At 33.5% G+C, this 16,142-nt stretch overlaps 1 protein-coding gene across 1 annotated transcript; it reads right to left on the reverse strand.

Moving 5' to 3' along the window:
- Positions 1 to 14,201: 14,201 nt before the first annotated feature.
- On the reverse strand, positions 14,202 to 15,478 carry LOC132756760 (short-chain collagen C4-like). The gene is made up of 3 exons (XM_060747897.1): positions 15,246 to 15,478; positions 14,862 to 14,930; positions 14,202 to 14,731 (listed from the first exon to the last, which is right to left on the reverse strand). Exons 1-3 carry the CDS (start codon positions 15,400 to 15,402, stop codon positions 14,250 to 14,252), a joined length of 708 nt encoding a protein of 235 aa, XP_060603880.1. The 5' UTR covers positions 15,403 to 15,478; the 3' UTR covers positions 14,202 to 14,249.
- Positions 15,479 to 16,142: the final 664 nt, after the last annotated feature.

Below are 16,142 nucleotides of genomic sequence, written 5' to 3' on the forward strand. Positions count from 1 at the left end.
CCTAAGTGTTGTGTTTTATCTCATACCAAACAAGTTCGTCTTGCCAGTTATATTTGCTTGACCTGGACAATACATAAATAAGATTTTATGCCCACATAAAATAATTTATGTCATTGGTCTGTCCCTATTCTCATTACTGTACAGAATATTACGGGTCAGGTTTTAGCCATTATGGGTCAGGTTTTAGCCAAGTACGTCTTAGCCAATCGATATCAAGACTTAAATCATGTGATGTTAATTAACCAATGATTACATTAGATCTATCACAAAGAAATAATTTTGGCGAGGAATGATTCTTGCCTTTCTGTATTACTAAAATCCACCTCCTCCAACTCCATCCTGCTCTTTCAATTTTTGATGTTGATATAAATACCATTTCACTTATTCTTAATGAATCAGTTGTTTCACTTATTGTTTATCTCAAATTTTTTGTGCAACTATTCATGATATACACTATATATATATATATATATATATATATATATATATATATATATATGTGTGTGTGTGTGTGTGTGTGTGTGTGTGTGCGCGCGCGCGCGCGTGTGTGTGTGTGTGTGTGTGTGTTTATTGTTCATGCAAAGATTTATAAAACTAGTTGATGTTATATTATCTCTTTCAAATATTTTTCTATTTGTTGTCATAAATACTTATGATCTAGTCATATGTAATACACTTATTCATGTATAGAATGTTTAAAATATTTTCCAAGGATGGAGCCCTACATCAAGTGGTACTAGACGCAAGATAAAAGGGCACAGGTTTCCAAACTATGGTTTTTCCTGGGCGAGTCGACCACGATTTGGAAAATATTTATTTTTTCTGGTCAATTGTTTTTGATCAGCAATACATTTTATTATATTTATGTAGATGGTTTTTGGTTCAACTTTGTCATCTTACATAACTTTTGTTAAGATTGTTATCTATTTGAATTACATTACAATGTTATCATACTCTGGCGGCTTTTACCTCCCAGTTTGGTTATTTCGATACAAATATGTACATGCCATGTTTGTTATTATGTAACATTTGTCATGTTTGTTATTATGTAACATTTGTCATTTATGGCATTTAATAAATGCCCTATTTCATTCAACCTAAGTGTTGTGTTTTATCTCATACCAAACAAGTTCGTCTTGCCAGTTATATTTGTTTGACCTGGACAATACATAAATTCTGTATGTCGATGACAGTGCAATTCTTTTTGCTCACAAAAATCCAAGTATTATTTCTCAAAAACTTGGACAAACACTAGAGTCTTGTTCATCTTGGCTTGTAGATAACAAATTGTCACTTCATCTAGGAAAGACTGAATGTCTTATTTTTGGTTCCAAACGTAAACTGAAACAAGTTAAAGAGTTTAAAATTGTTTGTAATGGACATACTATTGAATCCACAAAATCTGTTAAATATCTAGGTTTAAATATTGATGATTCTTTGTCAGGTGAATCTATTGTTAATTGTATTCTTACAAAGGTGAATTCACGTCTTAAGTTTTTGTATAGGCAAGCAAATGTTTTAGATTTTAGGACTAGAAAATATTTATGCTCAGCACTAATACAATGTCACCTTGATTATGCATGTTCTTCTTGGTACCCGAGCCTGAACAAGTGTTTTAAAAATAAGCTTCAAATTTGTCAAAATAAAATTGTTAGATTTATACACGGTATGGGACCTAGAGATAGTGTCAATAATGTTATTCTTGCTAATATGGCTTTACTAAATGTAGAAAACAGAAATAAGCAATTACGTCTTAATCATGTTTTTAAAATTGTTAATAACCAGTGCCCTTCATATATGATAGAAAATTTAATACCTGTTAGAGACATTCATTCTTATTCAACTCGGTCGAATCAATTTTAGGGTCCCAAGAAGTTATGGGAAAGATAATGTAACTTTTTTTTCAAAAAGCAATTAATGATTGCAATTCCTTGCCAACATGCATCAAAAAAATTAATAAGATAGGAGATTTCAAAAGCTCAGTGAAGGCCCATTTACTAGAACAGTTAGGTTAGGAAATCATAATTAAATCCACTAGTATGACTAGATATTGATCTCATTTTTATTGTTTTCCTTTTAGCAAAGTTAATGGAAATACTAAAGTTTGATATTTTACGTAAATGACATATCTTCCAGTTTCCAAAGTTTTGTATTTTTCAATGTTTTTGGGTTTTATATTGTATATTATAGTAAGTATATATCCAAGGACCCCATTGGAAATAAGCCTTCGGGCTTTCATGGGCAATCCGAGGTTATTGCACACTACTCTATACATGTTTCCACTTACGTCCTCACATTTTATTAAACTAGTAAATTGATATCTAGTCATAGGAAAGAAAGAGTTTTAGATTTTGTTTTTAGTTATAATATTTTATTATTTAATGACCCGTCTGTGATATTTATGTTTGACAAACTTCCGAAATATTTTATTACAATTGTGTCATCAGTTTTATATAAAATGCTTAAGTGTTTGTATTATGTATACATGTATATGTGTTTTAACCTGAATAAATATCTATCTATCTATCTAACCCACAGCGGTGAGGGGCAAACTGTACAAAGTACCAGTATTTTTAACAAGACGTACTTTAACTACTATCTTATTTGTTCATCATTTTGATTCATGGAATGGTGGAGAGGGGTGTTAGTAATGTTGATTTTATTTCACGGATTTAAATGGTTTTTTTTTTACTAATTAGCATGAAATAAAGGAAATGAAGTCATGAGACTCTTTGGAAAGCAAATACATAAGGTATTTTTTTATATTTTTGTGAAAGATGAAATTATGAAAGATGTCATCAATGAAATTATCAAATATAATCTTTATTTTTAAATCAGTAATTCACTATGGACTACACTAGAACTTTAGACAGACAACTCTAAACCGCGTTGCGTATTTTCATGAACTGCATTCAAATAAGTTGCATCCCTTTGTTTTTAAAATTATTTTTGGTAGAACATGTATATAGCAAGTTGACTTAGCCTAACCCGTTGTCGGCGTGAGTTTCATGGTGTAGTGAACTTTTAAAACTATCTTTTATACACATGCATTAAAAAGACCTCAACTGCCCATTGCCACCCCCCCCCCCCCAAAAAAATTAAAAATAATGTCTTGGTTTATGAAAGTATCATACATGCGCTTCCGGCGTTATTAAACTGCACGCCTCCAGATTAGCCAAAATATTTCAAGAAATTCAAGATTTAGAAAAACTTATTAAGATCTTAAGAAAATTAAAAAGATTCAATATTTCATTAATCATTAACATTTTATGTGCGATTAATGACTGTTTATGCAGTATCAATCACTATAATTCTATTGCGTTACTAACACAGTAATAGGTATTTATGAATATTTCGACCTCTTTTTGGTAATTTACGTGGATTGTAAGTGTTGTTTGCAATGTGTAAATTACTTTCTTTGTTCACTTCACAGTATTTTATTTTTTTTTAAAACATTTTTAAAATTTGCATGAAAACTAGCATGGATCTGGAGGCATGCTGCTTTAGGGGGTCGATCTATAAAAAAATGATCCGGTTTTAACCAAAACTAGGCACCTTATCAAACTGTACAAAATGTTTACGTAAATGGCAAAGAATGGCTCCAGTCCTACTTGGTGTTTCCACTAAAACGATAAAATATCAAGTAAAACTCGCTATAAAACTTATCGATGACAGCAAAAGATGATCTAAAGATGATCTTATATGCGATGAATGTTCCACCGCTTAGGCCTATAGCTATGTCCTTTGCTATAAAGTTATATCCTTTGCGATATTGAAATCGGAAATATCAATTTGATTTTTGATTTGAATTAAAATAACAAAGAATAAGGGAGAAGTCAATTTCAAATTCAGTTACCATCGCATGCTATGTTGACTGTCTGCTGATGATGTGTCATCCTAAAATATGTTTAATCTTGTTATTATGTAATATTTTATCCATATACATGTATTAAAAAATTTAGAAATAGGAAACAAATCAGATCTTTGGTTATATATATTGTTTTTTTTTCTAGTTCTTTTTTCTATTTTCAAATTTTTTAATATATGGATTAAATATTACATAAATAACAAGATTAAACATTTGGTAGGTCAAATCAATGCGACTAGCACTTTTGGCTGCATTGGCAATATCAGCCTGTATAATGTTTAGAAAATAATATATCCCCAACAGGGATTCTATAGGTACGCCCTCGTGATATCATACGATAAACAGTGATTTAATTAAAGCCCGTCTCACACAGAACACACGGCTTATACGGTTGGCCAACCGTGTAAACCGTACATACAACCGAACCAACCGTTTATCCGATTTACACTCGGGCCATTCGTGTATATCCGTGTAAACCGTGTATGATTTTTAATACGTTTAAAAAACTGGTACGGATGTAATGACAAATGTCCGTGTATGATCGTATTTATAAACGACCGTAAGAAACCATGTTAGACCGTATGAGGCCGTATATACAACCGTATTTGAAGCTCACTACACGAGTGAGCCCAACCGTGCCAAGATTGCTTATAAATCGTATGGAATCGTTCAAGACCATCCCCAAGTCCTACATCCAACACCCGATTTACGCACGTATGTCACACGATCACGGTACGATTCACACGAGTGCACACAAGGCGATTGCCTTACGACAAATACGGTTCAAGGACGAATCATACATGGCAGACACGGTATAGTACGGGAATACACGGTCTCACCCGGCCTCACAGGGTCTTACACGGCCTCAGTACGAACTGTACAACGAAAACCACAACTACCTGCTGCCACCCTGAACTGCTAGATCTACCCAATGTACCTAAAGAAGGTTTCCACGTACAGAAGGATTAGAAGAAGGAAAATCCAGGCACGCCGACCACTCCAACCTGCTGACCCTGCCGAGTCTGATGAGCTGGGGACCCAACAATGTCTATCAGTCTTATTATGATTTCTAATTCCTTTATCCTGTCATCTGTTGTATCTGTCATTGTTTTATTGTTTCATTGTTTTTATATAACCAATATTCACATATATAGGTGTTCTTCGTTGAATGTTCAAAAATATATGAAGCCAAGCTATCAGAATGGGTCAATTTATATCAAAATATACACGAATATGTGATAATTCGAGCATAACTCGAACAGAAGTCGGCGGGACCCTATGTAAACCCAAATCGAATAAAAGTCGTGATTTATTGTACCAGATCGTACTAGACCGTACTTGGAACCGTGCAACAATCGTATGTATCTGTATGCAAATCGTGTTCAAATCTTGCTTGACCGAGTTTATCCGTCCTTTATTCGTACATGCTCGTGCTACATTCGAGTCTAACTCGTGCCAACTAACTCCCAGGCACGGTTGGAGCTAAATCCTCGTACCAGTCAATACGTGTATAACCGAGTATACCGTATGGGAACCGTATGCCCATTTGTGTTCTGTGTGAGACGGGCTTAAGCGATAATATATTATTTCGAGTCTAACATGACATTAAAGAAATTTTGCCTTACCTGATATCAAGCTAAATTGAGCCTGATTTGTATCCGTATTTATTTTAAGCGCGTCTCATTTTATTTATTCGTCACATGTCTACATATTACGGAATACCATAAACGACAGCCTACTGCTTATTGTTAATTGCCTACTGTCAACTGATTACTGCCTACTGTCAACTGCTTACTGTCTACTGTCAACTGCTTATTGTCTACAGTACTGTCGACTGCTTACTGTCTACTGTCAACTGCTTATTGTCTACAGTACTGTCAACTGCTTACCGTCTACTGTCAACTGCATACTGTCTACTGTCAACTGCTTATTGTCTACAGTGCTGTCAACTGCTTACTGTCTACTGTCAACTGCTTAATGCTTACAGGGGGCTGCTTGAAGCATACAGTTAATTGATAAATGCAAGCTATTACACATGCCAAATGCCCGATTAAATACCTAAAAGTAAAGGTCGGCTTTTTACGTCTTTCTTCAAAGCAATGTGCAAGGGTGGGACGTAAACTACGGAATGCCGTTAGGGCCATCGCCTATGGATGTGTTGATCTAAAACGCGATAGTCGATAGTACGATGGTGAAAACGCGAAATCACGGAACTACGATGGTGAAAACGCGAAAGCACGATGATGAAAACGCGATAGTACGATGATGAAAACGCGACAGTACGATACTACGATGATGAATACGCGATAAACTATCGTGTTTTCACCATCGTACTGTCGCGTTTTCACCATCGTAGTTTCGTGATTTCGCGTTTTCATCATCGTACTGTCGAGTATCGCGTTTTAGATCAAACCATTCATAGGCGATGGCCCTAACGGCATTCCGGAATGCCGTTAGGGCCATCGCCTATGAACACACTGGCCATAGCTTTCGCAGAAGCGGTGGGTCTACCGGTGCGGCGATGGAGATTTCGTCGCAGAAGCGGTGGAAAAACATGGCTGTCGGATAGTTTTTTGCTGGTGTCGGTAAGTTTATGACTTATTTGTACGTTATGTTTTTATGTTCTACTGATAACACCTAGTGAGACTGGAGCCCACATATGTACCTTTCCAACTTATTACACGCATGGGGTGCAAATCATGACCAGTTATGCAAACACTTCTGTACAGTTTGACGAGGGGACGCCACTTTTGCCTAATTTTGCTTAAAACACTACATATGTACTCAAAACTACCCCTAGATACACTGGCATCGCATCGTATGTATGATAATTACACAAAACAACCATATTTTGGAACTTTTGGAAATTGATATTACCAGTTTAATAAAATAATTGACAAAAATTGATTACAACGCAGACGGTGGTGGATTCGATTGCAACGCAGTGCGGTGGGCCCGATATCATTTATGTCTTTTTTTAACGTTAAAGTCACATATACTTAGGAGTTGAGCTCCAAACGCCTAAAATACAAATGAAATATATAATTATTTGTTAATCCTAACACATATAGTTGTTATATATATCAATGAAAGTAAATATACGCTTTTTTGAAAATAAAAAGACTCTCAGATATGCTGTATATAAATGCGCTTTGAACCAGCCTTGTTATAATCGGAGTCATTCGGGATAATGCGGGTTCTCACATTCATAGCGCAACGTATTTAAATACGACAGAGCTGAGTGCCACGCTTGTTTTTGTTGAAATATTTTGTAAATAAATAAAACGGCGATAGTTTTAATTTTTTCACATAGTGTGTTTGTATATTGAAGATGAAGTTTGATATTGTTGAAAAAGAAAAATATGATGAAAATTTATAATAAGTACCAGTAATATATGTTTAATAGATGACTCGTGTCACCTGTTGTCAAAAGGATAATGCGAAAATATTGGAAATAGAATCAATTGCAAGGTGATTTGAAGGATGTGCGATTTTTTTCTAACACATCTTTTATCTTGTGTATATTTTTGACGTATAAATATTTACTTTTTCTTCAAAATAGCATATATGTAAGTTTTATTGAAATATATGATAAGTATATGGGCTGGAATTAATAAATATACAATTATTAGAATTTTAAAGCAGCACGCCTCAATATTTATGTTTATTTTCATGAAAAGTTTGGAAATGTATTTATGTTTTACTTTTACCACGGTACATGTTCCTCCTGGTTAATTTGTGTCATCCTCAGTAGAGTTAAAATACAAACATAGAAATTTGACTGATAATGTCTGGCAGAGCCAGACGTCTTTATTGTCTAAGAATAGATTATGATATAATCAAAAGATTAATCAGAAACTTCAAATACGCTTTCATATAGAAAACAGTTGTAGCAAACTTTATAATAATAGATGACACAAAGTTGGACAACAAAAACCACCAAACTCTCAGGTAAAATGTTAAAAATTCTAAGAAGCATGTATGAGGGTGTGAAATTATGTGTACGTAATAATGGCTCTCTAACTGACTTTTTTGATAGTTACATGGGCTTGAAGCAAGGGGAGCCATTATCTCCCTTTTTGTTTATTATGTTTATTAATGATATGCAAGATCACTTAGCTGACGATAGTATTGATGTTTTTACCATTGAGGAATAACAAATTTATTTGTTGTTGTTCGCAGATGATACTGCTTTATTTTCTTACTCTGAACAAGGTTTACAAATTCTACTTAATAAATTGTATAATTATTGTAGGAAATGGGGTATGATTAAACAGTTGTAATGGTTTTTAGACAAGGTAATATACCTTCAAATATATCGCTTAAGTATGACAATAAAATTTTAAAACAAGTTAAAACATTTACTTATTTAGGACTAACGCTATCATCTAATGGAAGTTTTTATCAAGCTCAAAAATCATTGTCTGCCCAAGCTTTAAAGGCTCTTTATTCTTTGAACTCCCTTTTTGATAATGTTAATTTAGATATTGAAGATAAATTAAAACTCTTTAATTCAATGGTATTACCAATTTTATGTTACGGATCTGAAATATGGGGTTTCCATAAATCTCCGGACATAGAACGTGTCCTTTTTATAGAGAATTACGTTTAACTCTTTTAGATAATTATTATTACACATGGCCTAATATGAATAAATTCAATAAGCTTATGTCAACAACCAAAAGATCTGTTATAATAAAACTTGCAAAATTTGTCTATCTGGCTTTAAAGAAGAGAAACGAGAGTGTTGTTGTATAATAAAATATGTATTTCTTTAAACTATTTTTCATATTTTTGCTGTATATTATTAGATATGTTAAATATGACATGTCTTGTATTGTATGCGTTTATGTGTACTTAAAACTGCCCATCTTTAGTTAAAACATGAACATGAAACATGAATTATATATTTTCACACTTTTCAATATTATATTACTTTTGTTAATATAACCGCCAATTATGTGTGGCGAGAAACATGTATATATGTTTATGCTAATAGATTCTTTGACTTTGACCAAACTGTCCAACCAAAGGAGGAACGACAGACCGTGAAAAGCAACGAAAACGAAAGAGCGACAATTTAAATTCTGACTTAAAGATTACAATTACAAAAATATACGTAGTTTGAACGCGTGCATGTGCAATTCGCTCATAGGCCAATAAATAACATTTTCGTCTACCTTTTTTTTTGTCAGGTATTTTGTAATATTTTATTTCAAAATGCATTCTATAATTTTTTTTATTACATGCAGCCTATTTATAGCTTTGTACACGTTAAATAAAAATTTGATATAATTTAATGTTAACATGTAAAGTTATATTAAAAAAATGAAATAAATAAAATAAAAAAATAGATAAAGCAATAAAGCTAAAGGTAGTGTCACTATCAACAGATCTTATCTCATCTCATCTCATCTTATCTTATCAATGTATTAAAATTTTATCACAAACTGTTCATAAGTAAAAATTTATTTGTGCACATGAAGCTATTGTAAAAAAATTATTTAAAATAAAGTTCAAAATATATTTATGACCAATGTGTTAGTAATACATAGTTAATGATGACTCTTGTGTGTTAAACTGCAAAAACATTTTGATTTGTTAAATTGATTAAATTCAATATACGAGTTAAACCTATAATTAACATTTCAGCGATACATAGTTAACATATACTTCAATATGTTGAACTAGTGTCCAAACTGGGATTTAATTTATCAAGACATTTTATAAGTTAAACGAATGCATAGTTTGTAAAGAAAATACAAACTGTAAGTATATTTAATTCAATTTATAAGTTAAAATTACCATTTAAGCACTTCATAGTTAACATGCACCCCAATATGTTAAACTAGAATCTAAAACAGGGATTGTTTTATAAAAACATATTGATAAGGTGCATGATGCATAGATTGAAAATAGAAAAAAAAATTATAATTAATGTATACATTATAATGAATTTTTAAACAACCCATACATAGAGGATATTGAATAAGTGTAAGTTCAATACTGAATTTATTGCACGAGTTGAATAAAATTATATTATGCGAGCCTCTAGAGACCGTTTAAAGTGAAATAAGAGTCATTTTTCATTGACGCGCCTATAGTATAACGCTAACATTTAACGCGTCTTTACACTATGTTAGCATAACGCTAATGACGTCACGTCAAAAAATATGCACGGCCGTGCCATACCATATTTACGGAGTCGCAAAATCGGCACGGGTGTGTGATAAATGTAGTTAACATACACCCCAATATGTTAAACTAGTATCTAAAACAGGGATTGTTTTATAAAAAACATATTTATAAGGTTTATGATGCAAAAAAGCGTATACATGTATTTACTTTCATTGATATATATAACAACTTTATGTGTTAGGATTAACAAATATATATTTCATTTGTATTTTTAGGTATTTGGAGCTCAACTCCTAAGTGTCTGTGACTTTAACGTTAAAAAAAAGACATAAATGATATCGGGCACACCGCACTGCGTTGCAATCGAATCCACCACCGTCTGCGTTGTAATCAATTTTTGTCAATTCTTTAATTAAAATGGCAATATCAATTTCCAAAAGTTCCAAAATATGGTTGTTTTGTGTAATTATCATACATACGATGCGATGCAAGTGTATCTAGGGGTAGTTTTGAGTACATAATGTAGTGTTACAAAATTAGGCAAAAGTGGCGTCCCCTCGTCAAACTGTACAGAAGTGTTTGCATAACTGGTCATGATTTGCACCCCATGCGTGTAATAAGTTGGAATAGTACATATGTGGGCTCCAGTCTCACTAGGTGTTATCAGTAGAACATAAAAACATAACGTACAAATAAGTCATAAACTTACCGACACCAGCAAAAAACTTTCCGACAGCCATGTTTTTCCACCGCTTCTGCGACGAAATCTCCATCGCCGCACCGGTAGACCCACCGCTTCTGCGAAAGCTATGGCCAGTGTGATGAATGTGTTAATCTGAAACGCGATAGTCGATAGTACGATGATGAAAACACGAAATCACGAAACTACGATGGTGAAAACGCGATAGTACGATGATGAAAACGCGATAGTACGATGATGAAAACGCGATAGTACGATGATGAAAACACGACAGTACGATGGTGAAAACGCGATAGTACGATGATGAAAACACGACAGTACGATGATGAAAACGCGAAAGTACGATGGTGAAAACGCGATAGTACGATGATGAAAACACGACAGTACGATGATGAAAACGCGAAATCACGAAACTACGATGGTGAAAACGCGACAGTACGATGGTGAAAACACGATAGTTTAGCGTGTTTTCATCATCGTAGTATCGTACTGTCGCGTTTTCATCATCGTACTTTCGCGTTTTCATCATCGTGCTTTCGCGTTTTCACCATCGTAGTTTCGTGATTTCGCGTTTTCACCATCGTTCTATCGACTATCGCGTTTCAGATCAACACATTCATAGGCAATGGCCCTAACGGCATTCCGTAGTAAACAAGTAATTGCAATGAATTCAAAATTACTAATTATCAGGCTTTTTAAAATAATTAATACCATTGTTTTCTGTAAACTTTAGCTCAGCAGATTTTTCAACAAAATGGCGGGCGAACCTGGGTGTACATTCGGAATACTTCTTAATTGACTAGACTGTCAATAAGCAGCTAGCAGTAGGTAGTGAGCATCAGACTGCCCAGTAAGCAGTAGGCAGTGAGCAGTAGCCTGTCGTTTAAAGAATTTCGTAACATACATGTATATCATTGTATATTAACTACGGAATATTGTTAGGGCCATCGTGGTTTTACTTTATTATCCAGAGGGCGACAGTGCGATGACGACAATGCAACAGTGCGATGACGGCAATGCGATAGTCCGATAACGCGATTACGACAGTACTATAATGCGAAAATGCGATGGCAACAGTGCGATAATGCGATGGCGACAATACGATAGTGCGCCATCGCGGTATCGTTATATCGCCAATTCGCCATCGCGTTATCGCATTGTCGTCATTGCACTGTCGTAATGTCGTCATAACACTATCGCACTGTCACATTGTGTCCCTCTGTAATGTATAGTGATTTACAATATGGGAATATATAGAGGATATTTGTTTGTTTGTGTGTAAGATGAAATTTTATTTCATCGAGTGAGCTTTAAAAAAAGTATTCTCACGAGTGGCGTAGCTACGAGTGAGAATACTGTTTTTAAAGTTCACGAGATGAAATAAAATTACATCTTACACAACAAACAAACACATTTTCTTTTTATTTTATGCTTAAAAACAAGTTAAAACGAATTTTCTTTGATATTGATTTTAATATTGAAATCGGTTTTCTTCACTGGTAGCCTCTATTATGTACATGTATTAGTCGAATTTCTCAAATACACGAAGTCTTGGGCTGAAAATAAGTTCGATAAGCAACGTTAAATGGCGGTGATATTATTCATTTTATATGATCGCTTGTTTTAATAATAAAAAGAAACATTTCTAGTAGGAGAAAAAGTCCAACCATCCATCCATATTTCTGTTACTTACTGCGAATTTATATTAGACCTGGCTCTGTTAAATGTAAACGGCCGCCATTTTTAAAAGTTGTGTATTTCACGGGAGGAAAATAATTGTGTTTGATTCAGAGGGATATCATTTGGATTTGTTAGTCATACACCTTTTTAAAAGAAAGAAAACTTATTTGAGGATTGTAACAGACAATATATAAGTGTTGACAGATGTGTAAACATTAAAAAAAACGGCTAGGAAATTGGAAACTTGGATTTGTTGAAAGGCTGCCTTACGAACGCTGGGTTGTTTACTTATTCTTCGGGCTGATGGCTGTCATTGCTTTTCAAGTTTTCATAAAGCATACGGCAGTTATTGCTCGTAGGATACTTAAATATGCCCAAATGTCATCAAGAACAGTTTTGCATGTGGAAGGAATGTATTTTTCAGACTGTAAAAATGAAACAAAAAAATTAAGAGACGATATTTGGTGATTGGTAATTTGGATGAATAGAAGTAAGTTTTCTTCTTTTTATTACTTTTGACATTTAAGTTATTTATCAATTTCAGCTTTGCTTTTCTCTAAACAGCCTGACATTGTCAAAATTGTCAGCAAAAATAAAATTGAGGTACCACATGGGGAAAATCTTAAAAAAGTAGTTTCGTCATTGAAAAGTGTGAAATTATATTTTGATAATTTTCACTGTGAAATTATCAAATATAATTTTCACGGATAAATCAGTAATCCACTGAAAAGCATAAAATCAATACTTTTAATTTAGTCAATAGATTCCTTTCTTCCTTTTTCTGTTTCTTTTCTTTTTTGTAATTATAAATTATTGATAAGTATCACTTTATATCCAAAGACAGGGGAAATACTTAAAGAGTTATACATACACGGAAAATGGTAATAAATTATGGACAACTTTAATATAGTCAAAAGATTTCAAATGAAAATGATGTTAAGTTGACATTTAAAAGATACAAAAATGTAAAAAAAAAAAATGTTTGTTTATTACTTATATAAAAAATGAAACAAATTATATTCATTGATCATTTTACAAAAAAAATAAAAGAAATAAAAATGTGTACAAAATAAAATTTTGTAAAGAAAATGATAAGATGATCATGTAAATTTGAACAGTCTGTGTAAAATACAAAATGAAAAGATTTCCTATAGTTAACTGGAGAGAAAAAAGACCCCTTCCAAAAAATTCTATTTACAAATGTAAAATGATTTACCCACATTCTATTTCGTCAGCTTATTCGTCAGCAGTTAAGAGCCGCCAAATCAGATAAAAGAAAGGATGTGAGTATGTGTACCGGAAGGCGATAGTCGGCAATGCGATAATGCGATGGCGACAATACGATAGTGCGATGACGACAGTGCGATAACGCGATGACGACAGAGGTCAAAATATGCATAAATAGCCATTACTGCGTAAGTAACGCAGTAGAAATAATATTATATGGTGATACATATTGAAAAAATTTATTTTCTTGAAATATTTTGGCCTATCTGATGGCATGCAAATTTAAAGACAAACTACGCATGCATGTATTTTGACACAAGCAACATTGGAACAGGCATTATTCTGTTGTAACGTCGTGTTACGTTCTATGGAAATTCAATGAAATAATGTCATTATCAATGAATTGCCTAAAGAAGGCTTTTACATTCGAGTAAAGTAAATTAAAGTTAGTCATGAATTATTGCTACTTAGAAATAGGATTCAGTTTCAACTACATGCATATTTTTCCATTCGAGACATTCAAACACAAACATTAATTTTGAATGATTTACTGAGTATGAACGGTTTCAAGAATAACAAATTGATATGTATATTTTATATGTTTACTCATCTGTTTTGTCAATGTATTTCTGAAATTTATTTCGAACAAACAACGCATGCAAGTTCACGTCCTTGTACATAAGGTGGACAGGGGAGGGAGCCACACTGAGCTTCCACCAGGTACAAAATATGCTGGTTGTCGTTCGTTCCCCCATGCGGAATAAACTCCGGCTCTGTGTCCATACACACATAGTCGTAGGCGCCACTTTTATCGTAAGTCCCGGCCATCAGGTATCCCCCATATTCCATCGTCCAATTAGAATGGCATTCTTTCATTGCTGGTGTCATTAGAATTTTACTGCGTGGGCTTTCACACACAGCACACGGCACATCTTGTTGGGATACAGCGTATGGAAATATGTGATTTGGTTCAACTATATCGATCTCTGTACCAAAGATATGTCCGCGGTATCCATGGTAGTTGCCATCGACATATCTCCCCCATGTCGGATGTTTTGGAAGACATAGATTGGTTGAACCACTTCCATCTCCATCGTAATGTTTTCCTGCTGTATATCCTTTATTGAAAATAGTAAAACGGAAAGAATAAACTTTTTAAATTCCTAAATTATTATTACAATTTCATCACGCAAGCAAAAAAAAACACATGCAAAATAGCAAAAAACACATGCAAAATAGAAGGGATACCTGTATAGACAAGTTCATTATCTAAAGGGCAGGAATTCCTTCCCCATCTGACATATGTTACACCATTTCCTGTAACGAATTTAGAAGAAAGTTTATACTCAAATAGTCAAACCAAATTTATTTAACTAAAAATACTAGTACTTTTATTGAATTCTAAGTCCTATACGGTATTCATATAAATTTTGCGAGTTGACGTTCATTTTGAACACATGATCTGAATAAAGTGAACATTCCCGAAGAAATATATTACCTGTTTTACACAACACTTGTATAGTAAAGTCTTGCAAGGTTCTTCGTAATAGTCATAATACTAAGTTAATGTCTCATTTGATAATGCGTAGCTTTCTAGATATATTGAAATATGTACTATATCATAAAACTTACTCGAGATCTGTTTCTTTAAAGCATCTAATTCATTTTGTAATTTGGCAATTGTCTGTGCTACATCTTCCTCTGAATGTAAAACCAATCTTTTCTTTGCGCTCGGTTCGACTGAAGTGATATATCGGACGAACAAAAAAAGAGTTAAAAACTTCAACATGGTAGCTTTATGACAAACAACAGACTGAATGATTATTAGAGATAAGGCATCACCAAGTCAAATTTTCTGCATATGACACCGCAAAATAATGAACTTTTCTATTGAGATAACACAGTCACAAAGGTCGTATTGTCTGTGAATAATAACTTGTCAACACTTCCTTACCAATTTGTCATAAGCAACAGCATATGAGTCCCATATCACCGTGCATATACAGTAACGCAGGAATGTGCAATTAGCGTTAAAAGTAACGCAGAATCTGTGCAACGCTATAACCAAAAAGAATAATACAATAAGTAAACAAACCAAAATATTGTATTCTAAATCAAATTTAAAGAAGTGAATTAGCACATACGGCTGCTACGACATAATACTTTAACCGGCATTACAATTTCTTTCAGGAATATGTTTAATTCTTTAGATCATTCGTGAGAAAGACAACCAGATAACCGTTTCGAAGGTGACTTTTGTGTTTCGTCAAATAAATATGTGCATTTAACACATTTAAAGCATTATTTTTTCGTATTCTGTATACCTAAAACATTTGTCAACCGAACAGTGTCATATAACAATAGATGGTAGGTGGCAAAATAGGATTTAGCTACTTTTAGTGAGATAACCGCCGTTGCTTCAGTGCTCCATTCACGAATTAGGCGTTACTTCGTAAAAATGGTTTCAATTTCGTTTTACCTGCAAAATTAAATGTAATATGATACGAGTAGATTGGAAAATGTCTCAGG

Source organism: Ruditapes philippinarum, unplaced genomic scaffold (assembly GCF_026571515.1).
Source record: "Ruditapes philippinarum isolate M1 unplaced genomic scaffold, ASM2657151v2 ctg3100_1_1_1_1, whole genome shotgun sequence".
NCBI lineage: Eukaryota > Metazoa > Mollusca > Bivalvia > Venerida > Veneridae > Ruditapes > Ruditapes philippinarum.